Raw genomic sequence first — 19172 nt, forward strand, 5'->3', positions numbered from 1 at the left:
AACATCTGAAATTATACAATAGGTCCATGGTAGGAAGGTCATCAAGCCATCTACACTGGCAGAATGCCACCGCCCTACTCTCAACTTAGTGGTACTGTGCACACTCCGGAGGACAGGTGTCCATGATCCACCACCCCAGCAGCTAGGACTCCAACACTCCACTAGAAGAAGGAGGGAAAGAATGCAGTGGATAGTCCATAAAATCACAGCACCGAAGAAAGTGCAATGGGTAACTGTGATACCCTATATTGAAAAACAAAGCGATTACAATGATGGAGTGCATCTTGCTACACCTGGCAGAATCTGGAATTGTACATCAGGTCCGTCGTAGGACGAGCATCAAATGCCGTGGATCATCAGAAACGGGCAACAATCCCAGTCTGCTTTGCTCATGTTAGTCCATTTAGTCCATGAGTGTACGGTCCAGGACAAACATATTTATGAAGCAAAAGACCACAAGGTACACCTACGAGCAGTCCTGCAGAACACCCCCCTCCCCCCATTTCAACAGTAGGCATAATATGACCTGGATATGTTACGAAATTGTATTTTGAAAGCAGAGGCGGAGTAGATCAACCAACACCTGGTGGTATCTGGAATTGTACACCAGGTTTATGGTAGGAAGAGCCTCAATGTCACAGTCATCTAACCTGGTATATCATCACAGGTCATACAGTGCAGATTTAAGATTAAGTATACTCGCATCGCAACAGAGTACGATTCAAACTTGCAATAAAGAACGAAATACTTATCACCCACAGCAAAAAAAGGAGGCAAGAAACAGCAAGGCATCTATATAATGTTGCAAACAAAAGCCTGTGGTATGAATCAGGACCACTCGACAAGATACAAAAGTCCAAATGGAAGTGCTCGAAACTAAAACACACACCGTGATGAACAAAGCAATCTTTATCATCCACAAACCTGGAGTGAGACAATGTGGGAGATGGATGAAAGTAGAGGACCAGAGTTACTGAAACAATTTTCAGAACCCATGGATCAACTACCAAGAAACTTCAAATGTGAGCAAATTGAAGACGTCTGGCCCCCACTGGCCCTGACCCAAGAAGAGTGGTCAGAGTAAGATAAATACAGAAAAAGGTAATTGAAGTATCGAGGTACGATCCCACAAAGGGAGAAGTGACACCAAATACTGTGACTCCAAATAAGGAAAGTTAGAATGATGATAAGCAAAAAAAGTATCATCCATAGTACATGGGGGTCGAAGCATACTGACCCCCAAATGCAAATGCTCCCCCAAAATGACTCTCATGAACCTCAGTATACTGGGAATGAGGAAACACTAAATAATGATGCAAAAGCACATCTCCAAGAAGGGCATGGGTGGAACACAGCAATAGATAACAACAGAACACAGCATACCTGAATAATCAATTCCACAAAAATGGAAGGTAGTCTGGGCAATTCTCCCAGTATGACACGTGACAGCAAGGCATATTTACAAGGGGGAAAAAAAGGCTGTCCAAATCTGCTTCTTGCCGATCACTGAGCAGGTATGAGAGAATAATCAACAGTTAGTTCTGATTATAGCAGGAAAATATGGTAAACTCCTAACAAACCAGAGCCCTCACTTCCTGAGCCAAGAATCGTGATTTCAATCTGTTGGACGTGATAAATAATTCTGCTGCAGTTGACCACCTGGAAGTGCGAGTGCAAAACTCTCGAGAGTGAAAAAGTAAAGATGATAAAATAAGTCATAACTCTCCAAGAAAAAGAACGAAAATGGTAAATAACAATGAAACTGAAGCAGAAAAATTGAGTAAGTAAAAACTTGTGGATAAGTTAATCAAACCATGAGCAAAAACACTTCTGTTCAATAAGACTGAAAATCGAGAAATGGTTAACAGCTGCATGATTAGAGAGGGTGCTAATTATGACACGGGTAGTTTGCATGTTAGTATACAGAAATAAGTGGAAGTACTAAGCCTAGTGCTGACCAAAAATTTGTACCAATAGAGGGCAGTATATGTTGAGAAAGCCTTTTGTGAGAGGAGGTAAGATATGGTGTTGGGATATATATATATGTGTGTGTGTGTGTGTGTGTGCGTGGTACAAGACTTTACTATGCATTAGCTCACCTCTCTTATTTAACAGGTCAGTTCTCCCAATTTCTGCATTTTCTTACAGTTCAGTTCGGACACAGTCACTCATACAAGTCACTCAACTTTCCCCTTCTCATGTGTACGAGTCACAAATTCACTAATTTGCAATTACCCACATTTTCTTACAGAAAAGGGAGCTTTTGATGTTAAATGGATGGCTCTCTCTTCTGTTGTCGGTGTGGATAATGGCCAGACACTGTCAGAGCCTTGCACTCAGATCACAGTGAATGGAGGCGTCGTGTGCAAACGTCTTTGTTGATATTATTATTTTGTACATAAAGCCAGATTTACCCATAAGAGTACTTTAGGACAATAACTAATTTTTGTAACATCTACATTAGTGATTTTTAGCAAACCTTGCTTTAGTTAATCGTAGACTGATGTAGGCTTTAACTTTTGAGGAAGTTAGAGGTAGCTTTTTGCTTAATGCAGACTAAGCATTTGAGGTTTATTTTGTATTTTGCTTTTTTACATTTAACTTTATTTGTGGTTGAACTTGCAAAGAAGAGCACACTAGATTTATAACAGAAAGTACACATCTACGATAAACACTGGCACTTGTGTTTGCTTTGACTGTTTGTTTGTTAAATATTTTGGTTTGTACATTTGTGGACCATATCTTCCTTCACAATGGCCTCTTGTTATCTGAGCTGTACCCACCACAAACTCTAAATTTTATCCACACTCGAGCTTACTGCTTAGCTACCAGAAAAGCAATACTAACTATTGCAATTTAGGTGTTTACCCTAATTTTAAGCAAGTGCTTTCCTTAATTGCTTAGAATAAAGTGAAATTCCTTTGAAAACTAAAAGATTAAGCAATCACACAAAATGGCCACAAAATAGCATTCTTTATTTGTTTTGCTAGTTTGTTGAATTTCATGTTAGGCTACTCTTGGACTACTTGCAAATGTCATCCCTAATTCAGAAGTAATAAACTAGAGGGAAGGAAGCTAGTCAACTCCTCTCATTTTGGCAGTTATTGGGCTACTCTTTACAAACAAAAAGTGGCAATGACTGCCCAGTAATAATGCTATCTTGACTGAAAGGGTGAAAATGTTTAGGATCTGTGATTGGGGAGTCAAGTGCCCTAATCACCAAGCCATGCTCGGATTCCATATTTCATAACTGTTTGTTTTTTAATTTTGCGCAAAGCTACACGAGGGCTATCTGTGCCAGTCGTCCCTAATTTAGCAGTGTAAGACTAGAGGGAAGGCAGCTAGTCATCACCATCCACCGCCAACTCTTGGGCTACTCTTTTACCAACGAATAGTGGGATTGACCATCACATTATAATGCCCCCACGGCTGAAAGGGCGAGCATGTTTGATGGGACAGTGGATTCGAACCCTTGAACCTGAGATTGCGAGTCGAGCGCCCTTACCACCTAACCATGCCGGCCCGTTATTTCATAATAATAAAAAACATTGTAACTATTTTAAGAAACTGTTTTTAAAATTATTTGGTATCATTAATAAAAAATAATAGTAACTTTTCAAACTAAAAAATACAAATATAAGTACATGTAGTGCAGCTTAATAGTTCAAGCTTAAGCAATTATGATTATTGCTAGATTCAGAAAGTGTATGTTAACAATTACTTGTAAAAACAAAATCAAATAAAAACACAAAAAGTCTTGAAAATTTTACATACCGGTTCTCCAAGCCACCACTCAGGGTTTGAAGATTGTGAACTACCAAGTCTGAACAACTGATGCAAGTTAGGATCATAGAACTTGTTTCCTACAATTCCGTGAGACTCGGGGTAGAGACCCTGAAATGTACCATCCATCATTATAAGTTAGGATTTTGTGGCTCAAGCTGCTTTTTCTGTTCGATATACTCCATTCTATAAGACTCAAGGATTGTGTACTCATTTTTTTCATCTTATGCTTTTAACTTTAAGGACAACAAAATATTCATGATGTTAGAAAAACACGCAGGTTCAAGAAGTTTAGATAGAAATGAATAACATCCCTATAACCCGAGCGCTTTCAAAAGGCAGACCTTTCTTCTTCAGTTCATCTTTCGAAAGCGCTCGGGTTATAGGGTTTTTTATTCATTTCTAATTAAACATATTAATACTTATAAGATTGAAATACAGACAAGTGTAAATAAATCTGGCATATAAAGGCTAACGATACCTTCAAGTTCCTCTTGTTTTCATTAAGAATTTGTGTGCAATATACAATAAATATTCCTTCTAATTTTGCAGAATATAAACCACACTTGACTTCCATATTTCAAAAAATTAATTAAATCTAAAATGCTGATGAAAAATGTTGCGAACATAATTTATGCATATAATAATATAACATAATTTATGCATATAATAATATAACATAATTTATGCATATAATAATATAACATAATTTATGCATATAATAATATAACATAATTTATGCATATAATAATATAACATAATTTATGCATATAATAATATAACATAATTTATGCATATAATAATATAACATAATTTATGCAATTACTGCGTATAATATAGAACAATGTGGAGATGTTTCAGATGGGAAACCTCAGATTCAGATTTCAAATTACTGAAACCATACCTGATTCTATACATTTGTATACAGTCAATTGTTATATCAGAATTTGAAGCAACAATCTTTTCAGCTACTTTCCTCGGTTATTTTTGATTATATCTTAATGTTGCCATGACTATAATGGTACAAAACCGCATTAAAAAACTGATTTTTAGATACATTCCTAGTGGAATCACTACAAGTGTTGCAATCGTCTCGGTAGGAATTTTCCATTTGACATCTTCCTAAGATTGCAAAGACAACTGGAGATATTCAGAAACAATTTTGTGGTTTGTTTTAACACAAATGAGTAGTTTCTTTTACTGTGACGTTTTGATTTCTTCTATCGAAGGAGCTATCAGAGTTGCAGTGAAGAAGGAAACGACTGACGAGAAGAATGGAAAGAATGAAAAATGTGATGATGTTTTCAGTGTGTTAATGATGAAGTCACGTGGTATGGACGAGCAAGAAGTGGGCCAAGCACACAAGTTCTGGTTTATATAAAGATATTGGCTGAAATAAATCATTTCACCTGGTTATCTATGGTTAATACATATTAGATTTTCAGAATACTTTCTTAAAGAAGAGATTTTATAAATCTGATTGTTGTTGGAATTTAATGGAATTTTTATTTCCAGACTTTTGAAATTTTTTAACATTCTTTAAAATTCCTCGAGGGCTAACAGCCCTTTTCAGGGAGGGAGGAGAATCTTCCCTGTGGAATGTTGATGTGGGGGAAACCAGAGTGCTCAAGGAAAACACTTTTGCATGCCAGGAATACAAGTGTTCACCAGCTATACTTCTTAATGGGCTTCAACATGTGCTAGCTGTTCATTATCTATGATCCCACCCTCTATAACAATGACTTTAATGGCTTTAAATCTTATTAATTTCTGTAAAGGACGTGTTCTCTCCCTCATAAATATTCCTTAAGCTAGAGTAGCCCCCAGAACAGCTATCCTTAAGATTCCAATACACTTAGAAGTGCTCAAGCAATTTCAGGAGTTTTTTTCTTAGGCCCTCTGGTTGATGATGCCTTAACATTCAAAAAACTTTTCATAAAGTGCTGATTAGCAAGAAATGAGTGAAGTAGATCTGGTTATTTATTTCGACTTAATAAATTTAAGTTATTTCACCTGTAAAAAAATTTATTAACTTGGTTCATTTATTAGTTTGTCCCTATTAAAATAGTGTTCACACAGATATATGCAGGATATATAAGATTTTGGTGGCCATTTTGGATTTCTAACATTTGTCTCTAGGGGGACACAGTTTGAAATTTATCTAACTAGTTACCTGTTATGTTCAAACTGACTTGTAACTGATTAATTGATTTGACTTTGTCTACAAAGTTTAAGAACTGTAATGTCACATTGTGGAGATGACCCAGGTATCAGAATTAATTAAACCCCTATTTTCCTTTATTTTAAAGTTATGATTATTCATTTGTGCATTAATAGAATAGCTTATTAAATCAGTCCTCCATTTGAAAATAAAATATATTAACTAATTTCAATGAGTTGAAATATTAAGATTTTTTTTTAGAATCAGAGAGAAACTAAATCCTCAAGCATGTTCTGTATTTCCTCGTATGCTGTAAACCATCAAAAAATTCTGAAGTTCTGTATCTAGTATTTCCAAAGTGAAAGAACTTCTACAACAACCGAATGTTGACACATGCTGCAATATAAATAAAACCAAGTATAAGATAAAACAAGAAGCAATGGTTTCACATAGTAGTAAGGAAAATTTTGAACTGGCAACGGCCTCGAATTAAGCCGTAACTGGGTTATCCGAGTAACAATTTACCGATACTTGCCGCTATCCATGTCCTTATTCAGGAAACTCAAAAAGTCTTAAAAAAAAGCATCAACAAATTTTCCTTCTATGATGTTGCTAAATTACATAATTTAAACAACTTTAACAAAAAAAACATTGTTTTTAAATATATAGCTTTTTTTTACGACTTTAAGATCTAATGGTAATATTCTATTCACAAAAATAAATTAACAATAAGATTATGACATTAAACAGATTTTTCAAATGAGCTTCCAATCCTTAAAACACCTCTTCGACTTGAATTTTTTACTGTTCAACAGTAAATTTTACGGTTTTCTAAGAAATTAAAACCTCCACTTTTTCTTCTAATGTCACATGTTTATAAGCAAATACAAACAACAAACAAAGAAAACACCTGTTCTTACTACATTACAACAATAATTTTAAATAACGTGCATTATAAGTACTTCATTTATCAAAATAATTCATTCAAAGTTCTTAGCTTTATACTTTTGAAGTTATCATTAAATCACCTGGACATAAAACGTACTGTTACTATGCTGTAATGGTTGGGGAATGTCTTTGTTGGAAACACGGGACGCATGTACGGAGCCAAGATACCACATTCTGCCAAGTGATTGATATTGGGAGTAATATTACGTTTGAGGTAATCCGGTCGAAAGCCATCTAGAGATATCAATAACAGAGGAGCTTCCTGAAAACTAAGAAACAAAATAAATGTGAGAAGAGACAAACTGATCTTATTAATTGATATTAACGTTTTATATTATTTTTTCATAAAGAATCTATAAATTTCTTTAAAATGAACAAATCTTTTTTTTAAAGGGGATTGTACTTTAAAAATACAACAGCAAGTCTTGAAGTAAAATATGTGGCTCCAGTATAGACTTTGCCGTGAATATTTCTTTGTGAAAAACTGCAGAAAAATATGAAACAATAACAATTTTACTAAATATAACCCTTTTCATAAACATGACAATGTTCGAATGAAGACCGAGTGTAACACAAACTTAGCAATAATGATCTGATAAACAGATTATTAAGATAAACTCAAAGAAATAAAATGTACATCTATCTTTATAACTCTAGAAATAATTGGATATTTAGAAAATTTATATTTTGTGTTAGAAATTTTTTGTTTTGAAACACCAGGAAATATGAAAAAGCAGGACTGAAGCATTTGTCTTTTTTGAAGGTAATATCATAGCCTTGAAATGACAATATGCATGTAAATGTAACATTAAAAAAAACATTAAATTAAGTGATAAAAAAACAATGTTCACAGCCTTGAATAAACAACATGCATATAAAGGTAATATAAAAATGTTAACTGAGTTATAACGGAGGAAAATAGTACCAAAACCTGTAAATTTATTAATCATGTTTTAAACAACTACTTCAATTAAATTTCCTAGTGAAATGTAAAAACAAAAACGATATTATACAAAAATTCATAAACATAAGATGTAACATCAAAGAGAGTTGTATCGACTACTGTTTGCAGAAGACTGCAAAATGGATTTGGAGAATTTTAATTCAACAGAAGTGTTGTACGGAAAGAAATCAGCAAAGAAAAATGGAACAAGTGGGAGAAAAATATTTGGACACGAACTCAAGGAAAGTTGGAGAAATATAAATTAAAACTAGAAAAGCTCTTTAAAAACTCTTAACAAATCAGATAAACAGGTTGATGTACTTAAGAAGGGGATGGGATTTGCTTGTAAACCCAAAAATGTCTGGAAACAAAATTTTATTACAGAAGTGGAAACAGGTTTGAATAAAATAAAGAACATTAATAAAGTTGATATCATTAAAGCTGTATAGTAAGTAATAGTTAGTAAGTAATTTTAAAGTCAATTTGAAGTTATAAAGGCATTAAATGATTGGGATATTGTAACTTGTAAAGCTGAAAAAGGTGGTCAAGTAGTTATCCAAAATGAAGAGGATATGAAAAGGTTAAAGACAACCCTTTTAAGAGACTTCAAGAATTGATCAAAAAAAAACTTACAAACTGTATATGATTACCCCCCCCCCCCGAGAAAAAATATTTGGTTTCAAGAAGTTATGTAATTCAAAGATTTTATGCTTTACCAAAAGTTCACAAAATATGAGATTCCTATAGATGTATAGTATCAAACATAGGTTTATCCTTTTGTAATGTAGCTAAATTGTCAGTATGTAAATATTCTTCCCTTAATGATAAAAATACTTAAACCATTAAACATTCTATAGAATGTGTAGAAAAAATAAGAAAGGTAGATCGAAATAATGATGCTATACTTGTGATATTGTATCACTATCCATGAAAGTACCATCTTGTAATCCATGAAAGTACCATCTTGTGATATTGTATCACTATCCATGAAAGTACCATCTTGTAATCCATGAAAGTACCATCTTGTGATATTGTATCACAATCCATGAAAGTACCATCTTGTGATATTGTATCACTATCCATGAAAGTACCATCTTGTAATCCATGAAATTACCCATTGATAAAGTTATCAATTGTTTTGAAGACAAATTACCAGTGAACAAATGCCAGTCATTGAAATTTTAGACTCGATAAATTTAACAAAAACTTCTGTGGAAGATTCATTTTTTCAATTTAATAATAAGATCTATAAACAGACTGAAGGCTTAGCTATGGGTTCTCCATTGCTGTGTGATCTTTTCATGAATATATTTAAAACTGATGCTTTACAGAATGCTAAACGTAAACCAGAAATATAGGTTAGGTATGTAAATGACGCTTTTGTAGCATGGCAATACGGTAAAGAAAACTTGCTAGTTTTTGCTTAAATTACTTAAATAACCTTAAACCCGCTATTCAATTTACATATGAAGTTGAAGAAAATAACAGTTTACCGTTTTTGGACATAGTAGTTAAGAAAACTAAAAATAAGTTAAAACTATGGTCTTTTCCTGTTATCATGCCACCACACAAAGAATCAAAAAATGTTAGCTTTTTACTCTTATGTTTACATGTTTTTAAAGCTATGTTCTAATCCAGAAGATTTAAAAAACAAACTGTTAATTAACCAAACATGTAGCATTAGATAGAGATTTCTCACCTCATATTGTTGATACAGGTGTGAAAAAATGTAACAAAATGACAAATGATGATAAAAAAAAGTAAAATAAAATGAACATTTGATGAAATAGATAAAAAAAGAAATGTTGTTTTTACCATGTCCCAGGTTTGTCATGTCATATGTTTGGTAAATTTAAGAAACAAAACAAAAATATTATTCCCATTTACAGACCACTGAATAAAATATTAAACAAAACTAAAGATGAAATAAATTTGATTAATAAAATTGAATGTGACTGAGTACACATTGGTCAAACTGGAAGAAATTTAAAACTTAAAAGAAATGTTAAAACTGCACTAGTTGAGCATGCAAATTACACTGGGACAAAACTTATTTTGGTTAGAGAAACAAAATGAGTAATGAATGACAGAAAAATAATTTCAATTTAAATAAGGATGAAGGGTTAGAAAATCAGAAAGTGAGTAAATGGTAAATGAGTTATTTTTTGATCTTTTTAAACATGTAAACTAGGAGTCACGTGACCATGGCTTTTTGTTCTTATATGTTGTACATTTGTTTTTCCTGAAAATGATGTGAATGAGGTCTAAACATGTAGAGCATCTTTTATGACCACTGATCACTTTTTAAATCAAAAAAAAATTTTAATTGTTTATAATACAACATTGATCGTTTGAGTATTTTAGTATCTTTACACAAGTTCCTTGAATTTTAACCTATTAGGTTTTAACAATATAGATCTGGTTACAGTACGCGTCAAGTGAACTTGTAGATGATTTACTTACTGATATAGGCCAAGCCCCTTTAAGCATCATTATTGAACTCTCTCACAGATGTCAGTAGAAGACTATGTGCTGAGATCAACTGTGTAGATCAACCTGGAGACATTCCCTCACTATTTGTAATTCAGTAACACTTGTAAATATCCATGTGCAAGGAGAGAACTTAGTAAAAGATGGTTTGTGATGTGACAACGTGACATGATCTAGGAGAAATCCTTTCCAAGACATAAATCTTTTTTGTTCTTGATTAAGTCACAGGTTCATCAATTATTGTGGCCAGTGAATTCCTGAGCTGTTTTTCCTCCTGAACTTGAATGTTGGTGCAAAGAAAGCATAGATTGATGTGGTAATTTGCTGGTTTTGAGACCAAGTGGGGCAATATCTGGGGCATCCAGGTTATCACTGTTCAGACCTTAACCTGACCTTAACCTTGGTCCTTGTCACCAATAACAAGCCAAATGACACCGAACACCAGCTGTGAGTGTCTTGCCAACAAGAAAAACAGCAAGCAGCTCCGTGATAAAATGGTGACCCATATGGAAGCATGCTATCACAACCATTATGGGTTCTAGAGGACTCATGGGTTATGTGGATCTGAATAATGAGCTGCTGACAGCCACCCAGGAGCAAGGACTACACATTTGTCAAGATACCAAACAATACCCATGCTGGGAATTGCCGGACTCAGCAGTGAGCCTTATATTGAATTTGGGCAGACCAATGTTTGATTATATCAAACATTTGGAAAAAGAGCAAGATGCTGGTAGTACTTTTCTGGTTGCAAAAGAATGGTAAGACCAAAAATGCCAATTGAGAAACAGTGTGACTACTCCAATGATTGGTCAAACTGCCAACATCAACTTTTCGACCTTGGCTAACTGTCCAGTGGTTAAGATGGTCACTATGAAAGTGGTACATACTAGTTGTGATTATTTTAAAGTTGATTAAAAGCTATGCAGCAGAGTTCCATCGAGAGATGTATATGGGACATCGTGTGATAGCTACTTGATTATCATAAAGTTAAGATAGCTAATTCAACGTTTGAATCTTCGACAGTTTACATAACTTTCAACGAATACTACAAATTAGAAAATATTTGAAAGTTGTAAGGGCATTATGACCTTTACTTTCCCAGTTATTGAGAGATTGATGGTTGCGAGATGTATTTAGCATCTCGCAGTAATTGCTTGCACTACCTAACCAAGTACTTCTGGAATTTCTGTGCAGCAGACCATGTGATACTCACTAAATATATAGCTAGTGCAGTGAAGTATTAGATATGATTTAGAACATTTATAGTTATCAGAACTTGCAAAGAACACTAAGAGTTCTAATACACTGAAGACTGAAATGACTGTGATCCTTGCTGTCTAATCACTCGGGTGGAATATTGGGATAAGCATCAGAAAACTGTTTTATTTATTATTATTTTTACTTATTTATTTTGACCAGTTTCTCTCTTGTTTATACAAGTATAAAATACATTGTTCTACATCACTGGTATCTCTGAATTTATGGACCCTATATTTGTACATTTAAAACATGAAAAATAGTCATCTTTATTTTTACAGTTTAATTACCTTTATTTTTGTGTGCTTAAAATGTTATAGAACATCACCCTTCACCTTTAGTAACTCATGGTGTTTAAATAATTAATTTATATAAATTTACAGGGAAAAAATACAAGACTTTACCCTTCATCTTCAATAAACTGAAATAGATACCAGTATTTTTACTGTGGAAACCAATGACAGTAAACTTTACCCTTCAACTTTCACAACCCGATCTCTACTTTCATCTTCAACAAGAACTTCATCTCCTGTCACAATTATCACCGCATGAAAAATAAAAATATGGTATTCACTTTCATATGTAAATCCCTTTAGATATTGTTGAACTCTCATGGAGGACTGTGTTTAAAAATATCTGTAGAGAGTTGACCCCACATTGACCCCATATTTATTTGTGGTATGACATCATGAAATGACCAGTGAGATACTGATATTAGGTTTACCATTTTGTTGACAACTCTCATACAGATTTTTCTTCATCTGATTTAGAGTTCTCAACCACTTTGTTTTTTAAATAAATATTACATGGAACTTTGCACTGTTTAGCATCTGTAACATAAATCAATTCAGCTGAAAACACCACATTTTGTTTTTAGTTAAATGTTTTTTCTTAATTCAAACTCTTTATTGAATCATTTATTTACTTACAGAAACTGGCATGACACCAAAAACATATCGACGAATAACACTAGATAATATCATGAAGATAAGCAATAAGATCTAAGCAAGTTAAGACTTGTAACATTTACAAACTTGGTAGTTTAGATTTGTAAAGTATCTACCCTGAAAACACAGTAAAAGTTTGAATTTTGATGGATCTCTATTTTTCATTATTACTTTAAAAAAAAAATTATAATTTTAACACTTTAAAATATTCTTCATTTCATACTAGTCAGTTTCCTTCTAGTGGTCAAAATTGCTATTAATTTGAATAGTTTGTCTTTTCCTTATTAACATTCTGTAGGCTTCAGGATATAAGTCACATTAAGATAATTATAAATTCAATTAATCTGTTAAAAAAATAAACTGCTATGTAAATTACTAAACAATACAAGTTATCAGGCATTTCAGGTAGCTTGGCAACCATCGAGGAAAGATAAATCCTGGAGGTACATATTAAAAGGAATCTTTTTTCTTCTTTTATATAATAAGGTTTCAAAAGATAATCTATACTTATAGTTTTTATTTTCAATTGACTATTTTCTGAGAATTGTACACCGATACTCAATTTCAATATATTTTTTTGTAAGTCTGAGATTTCAAAAATCTAAACTTTTGGCACTTAATTATTTGGTTCCAGCTACTTATACAAGCAACAAACACTACAAAAAGTAAAAGAACTGTATGCAATCATGTAGAATTTATTATAACATACATAAAAACAAACACTTACTCTTGAGGACACTGATACTTTGGAGAAATACATTTTTCTTTGTGCCAATTCATCCATGTTAGTTTTTCTGTTAAATGACAGGTTTATGTTAGTGTGCAAGTATTCGTACCTCAAGAACATATGAAACAAAATTTACCAAACTACACACAATAAAAATATAACATATGGACTACAAGGTATCATGCAGTTTATCAAGGATATCTCTGCACATCCACCTCCAAGAAAAAGAAGTCATTACATAGATCAACAACTCTATTGCTGTTTTAACTGGAGCATAGTATGTTTTGTTTGTAATTAAGCACAAAGCTACACAATGGGCTATCTGTGCTCTGCCCACCACGGGTAGCGAAACCCGGATTCTAGCGTTGTAAGTCCGCAGACATACCGCTGTGCCACTGGGGGCTGGAGCATAGACAGTCTTTTCTAAATCTTAAACTTGTATCATCTCATCCTATTATCTTCGTATGTTAGAGGAAAGAAAACAGAGGTTTTTATCATATCAACCCATTGAATAATCTTGTAAACAAAAGAAAATAAGTTCAAATACTGTAACATATTCCCATACGACAAGCCCCGACAAATCCCAGATACCAGGTCACCATGGCAACTGAAGATTTCATTATGCTACCTAATATTTTCTCCCATTTTATTTGTGCATAAGGCTGTGTTAAATAGAACTTGAATGTACAATGGTTCTGGACACTTGGAAGTCCAGAACTATTTTCACATTCTGCGAGTCCTAAATCAAACTTTGTTTCTAAGATTTTAATGGCAGGTTCAACACTTCACGTTTTTTCAGCACTGCAGTTACACAGAACGTTACTAATTTTGTGCAATTTTGTTTTTCTTCTTTCTCTCAATTCAACCAATCAGTGCGCATGTTTAGACTCAGACCAGACCAAAGGAAGTTAGTTTAGACAATACTATCAATTGGTTGTTGATATCATGTGATCATTGGCATGCACTTGCTGCTGTGAAAGTACACTGGTGTCTTGATTATCTGCACTGGTCCGGGGAAAGCAAAATATCGTAGATAAAAAAAACAGCAGATAATCGAGACACAAGTGTATCTCGCTAGTTAGCCCATTGTTTCATCTAAGTAAAATTTTTCATATATTTAAATTTCTTGTTTTAAATTATACTCTTGTTACTGCTGTTTAATCACATTATCATGAAAAACTATAAAAGTCGTCATAATCATAAAAGCCAAGTGTCGGTTGGTCACACTAGTATTTCTCCAAATGTTGCGAGTTATACGAGTCCAATTCCACTTTTCCTCTTTTGATTTCCCATTTTAGTTGAATTTAATCCCTAACACGTGGATAAAAAGCTCCTAAATTTCAGAACCTTTTCTGCTATAGACACAGAAGTGCATTTGCACCCTATTAACGCCTGTGAAAAATAAAGTAAAAAATTCGCGAAAATTTTTGCTTGGGAATTATTGCAAAAAAGCCTTTGTTAAAACAGACTGAAGATACCAATTACCTGTAGGGAAGAGGACAAAACAACTTAAACATGGGATACAAATTACAATCACCCAAATCCATTACTTATAATTAAATATAATTTGGGAAGTATTTGTTCACATCTCCAACTGATTTAAGTCATTCTCTAACACCACAGTATCCTCACTTCCCACAAGTTTAATGTTATCAGCTAACTTTACTGATGTACTAATTATCTCTATTAATATCATTAATGTAAAGAACAAAGCACAACTAGCAATAAGAAAAACAAAGTGAGACTGTTCCAAACACCTTGACCTTCAGGCCTAGCAGAAAAATCCTAAAATTTGATAAACTATACTACTAGTCAGAGTAATGCTTGCAAAAAATATATCTCTCTCTTTAGGTGTGTGGGGGTGATAATTTAGTCAAATGGATAAAGTGGTTGGATAGAAGAAAACAGAGGGTTGTTATAAATGGAGTTCAGTCAGACTGGATTAGTGTCACAAATGGGGTATCTCAGGGCTCAGTCTTAGGTCATTCGTTTTTTTTTTATTTACATCAATGACATAGATAAGGGAATAGTCTATAAATTACTTACATTTGCAGATGATAGTAACGTATTTGGTGTTTCCAGCTGTGAAGAAGATGCTGCTGATTTACATTTAGTGAGTTGGGTAAATAAATGGTGGATGGGTTTTAATTATAATAAATGCAAGATAATGCATGTGGGTTATCATAATTTGAATTATAAGTATAATTTGGATGGGAATAACCTTAACAGTATCATGAAAGAAAGGGATCTTGGTGTAATGGTTGATAAGTCTCTCAAGACATCCAAGTAGTGTTGTTGTTGCTAGTTTTAGGATAAATGGGATTTGGGGGTTATATTTACAGAAATATTGAATACAAGTCTAAAGAAGTTATAATTTCACTGTATAGGTCACTGGTTAGGCCACATTTGTAGTATTGTGTTCAGCCTTGGGCTCCTTACCTTAGGAAGGACATTGAATTGTTGGAAAGGGTTCAAAGAAGGGTTACTAGAATGGTTCCTGAGATGGAGGCGTTGTCATACGAGGAATGATTAAGATCTCTGAAATTGTTTTCTCTGGAAAAAAGAAGAGTTAGAGGGGGATCTGATTGAATTGTTTAAGATTGTAAATGGAATTGATTGTGTTGATGCATAATCTTTTTTCATATTTAACGGTGAGAATAGTAGGACTAAGGGACATAAATATAAACTTTGGCAAGGTAAGAGTCATCTTCAGCTAAGAAAGTTTTATTTTTGTAACAGGTGATTGGCCTTTGGAATGAGTTACCTTCAGATGTTGTGGAGGGAAGTAAAATTTTAGTGAGTTTATAAGAAAGATTAATAAGTATATGAATGTTAAGGGCTGGTTTTAAGATTTTGTTTTATTTGTTTATTTGAGTTTAGTTTAGAGGATGGGACATCTGAAATGAACCAACATGTCATTTGTCCCAAAACATTATGTTATCTTATGTAATTTCCTTTTTCATAAGGGTTGGGAATTTTGATAACATTCTCCCTTTGCAAAAGTTTGAAATTAGAGTTGTGATTTCCTGAAAAATAAACAATGAGTTTACTCAGGTTCAGTTAAGGATGGGTAACATAGGCAGCTCCCTTGAGAAAAACTTTGTTGGGAATGCCAAATATCTGGGGGTTCCTTTGATACAATGTGAGTATGGATGCAGCTTTAATTTTCTATTGGGGTGCCATTTAAGCTATTGCTGGCTCTGGGTTTAATGAATTCATAAAGTTTACTGGTGACATCAAAGCAGTGCACTGTTGCTAGTAGCAAAGCTACGACTAACAGAGGTAATTTTCTATATACAAATCACTAGTTAGGCCTCAGTTGGTATACTGTGTACAATTTTAATTTCCTTAGTTATTATCTAAGAAAGGATATGGATGAAGGCTACTAGGATGATCCCTGATATAAAATGGTTATGTTGTAAGGGGAAGTTAAAATATTTTAACTTATTTTATTTTGAGAAAAGATGAGTAAAAAGTGATCTTACTGAAATTTACAAGATTATTTGGGGGATCAACAGGACTAAAACCTACAATAGGACAAGAGGACACAAACTATAATTCTGAAAAGACAAGCTAGGCTCTGACATAGACAGTTTTATTTTCCTGACAGCATGATTGGCTTATGGAATGAGTTGCCATCAGCAATAATAGAAGCCAGCTCTTTATAACAGTGTAAGAGAAGAATTAATGGTATCCTGAAAAATAAATGGTGGGATTAATTTTTTTACTTTTTCACGGACAGCCTTAAAGAATGAAATGTCTCTTGTTGTTTGTATCTCATTCTCAAAAAACGTCCAGTTTGACTGCACTCTATTAACAAAAATATTTTGCTCTCTTTTAACCAGTCACTATGGGCATCACAGGCTCGTGAAGAGATTCAGGTCACTAAGGAATATAACCAGGTCATGGGCCTTGTGGGCCAGTGTTTAGCAACACCACTGCTAGCCACCCTTTAATCCTATTAACTAGCCTTTACCAACCCTTACTGATGTGATTTTCTTATTTAGTCTATTGTGTTGTACTTTATCAAAAGCTCTTTGAAAATCTAAGTACCTCAAGTACACATATTTTCCATCGCTCAAGTAGTAAGCAACATCCTCAAAAATGGGATAACACTAACACTTCAGAATATAAGATTTTACTTTAGTGAATCCATACTGTGTTTTTACGAAACATATTTCACTAAATGATTTTGTAAACCCTTTATTTTTTTTATCAGATTCTAGAATTTTTCCCACTAGAGAAGTCATACTAACTGGCCTATAATTTCCAGGCAACTGTTATTAAAACCTTTTAGTTTTAGGCACAAGAGCGATATGAGAAGCTCTAATACAACTAAAAGTTTAATATTCAGACACCTGTCCACTGTATTGTATCAATTAATTTGTTTATAGTTTACACACAATACAAGCTTTACTGTGTTCAATATGTCATATTACAAGCAACTTTTTCATTTTTCCGATCATAATTCATGTTTTTAATATATTTATAAATCAATAATAATTGCTGAATGTAATAATTCATCAAATAGATTTTATACGGGTTATATATCTAAGGAGTATATACCAAAAGTATTTGAAATTGAATACTAAGAACAAATATATATAAATTACCAGAATAGGGTAAGTCAGTATTTTTATCTTTGAGACTTTTCTTTTTTCCAACTTCAACACCTCGAAAATACCCGCCAACAAAAAGAGCAACAGCTACTAGCACCACCTGTAAAATGCATATTATCTTTAATATATTAAATAGATATCATACTTTAATATCCAAGATGTGAGGAACCAATCTTGCCTTATTTGTATCTTTCACTTTCAGGTGCAGGCGTCTGGTGGAAAATAATAAACCATTACATTACATATCACTTTACAAATCAATAACTTACTAGTAAAATTACATGATGATAACTTACCCATTAGATTTCGTGCTATCTCTGTCACTTCTGAGGTCCAAGCAAGTACATGTCAAACGATGACGTAACAAGTCCATAGTAAGTGTGTTATAAACAGGAGTGATAGTTTAACGATTTTCCGCCTTCTCTAGCTCGGACTGTGGTAATCCAAACTATCAAATATCTTCAGCTGATGTGCTCTACTGGACTCTTACTTCACATAGCAAATTTTAAAGTAAACTATTGCGAAATACCCGAGATATAACATCTCCAATTTTAATTGAGTTTCTTCTATTTCGTTCTTTCTTTTTCGCATCAAAAGTAAGGAAACTTTATTTGATGGAAATTCATACTTAACTATTATAGATTTTTTTTAACTTGATACACTGATAGATCTTTAAAACTTACAATTAGGAATCTCATTTGGTGTAAATATAAGTCAAGTGCAAAGTAATTCAACAAAAACCGTTCAAATTTAACTAAACTTTTTCAGCACGCTAAAGCAAAAATTATTGTGACTTACCGGTTTATTTTTACTACAGCTTCACCTTAGAGTAGCAGTGGACCTTTTTAGTTTTTGGCATTCGAATTAATATTGATTTAGAGCAACAAAACTATAACGTGAATAGACGTGCATATACATAAGTATTGATTAGGCCAAAAGAACTAGTTTAGCAGTTTGTAGCTCAAGTTTTCAAAAGAATCATACAGGTGGACAGTTATTATTCATTGCCAACTTTTCATCACAAATTTACTAAATTTTATGAAATTCTCCTAATTAAACAGCGTTTATTGTCACGTAATATTTGCTTAAGTAATTAGCATAAATAATGATGATTCATATGGCTGTACCAATTGCATAGGGGTGATGACAAGAAATTATTAATATAGATTATATGGCATTAGTATAAAGGAAACTAATAACGCTGTTTTAGATAAGAAAACTACCACCACATATTTGAAAGAATCTGGTTGGTTCTGTAAAGTAAAGGTCTGTTCCGAAAAAATAGGGTTGCTCT

The 19172-nt window shown here is 33.3% G+C and overlaps 1 protein-coding gene across 1 annotated transcript in view; it reads right to left on the reverse strand.

Annotated features, from left to right (window-relative positions):
* LOC106472339 (venom phosphodiesterase 2-like) overlaps window positions 1-18000 on the reverse strand; it is a 60137-nt gene extending 42137 nt beyond the window's left edge. Inside the window, exons 1-4 of the mRNA XM_013932976.2 lie at window positions 17873-18000; window positions 13260-13326; window positions 6990-7161; window positions 3775-3894 (exon numbers count right to left, since the gene is read on the reverse strand). Of these exons, the coding sequence (XP_013788430.1) occupies window positions 3775-3894; window positions 6990-7161; window positions 13260-13312 (345 nt within the window). The 5' untranslated portion in view covers window positions 13313-13326; window positions 17873-18000. The remainder of the gene's footprint in view (window positions 1-3774; window positions 3895-6989; window positions 7162-13259; window positions 13327-17872) is intronic.
* Window positions 18001-19172: the final 1172 nt, after the last annotated feature.

Source organism: Limulus polyphemus, unplaced genomic scaffold (assembly GCF_000517525.1).
Source record: "Limulus polyphemus unplaced genomic scaffold, Limulus_polyphemus-2.1.2 Scaffold5257, whole genome shotgun sequence".
Taxonomy (NCBI): domain Eukaryota; kingdom Metazoa; phylum Arthropoda; class Merostomata; order Xiphosura; family Limulidae; genus Limulus; species Limulus polyphemus.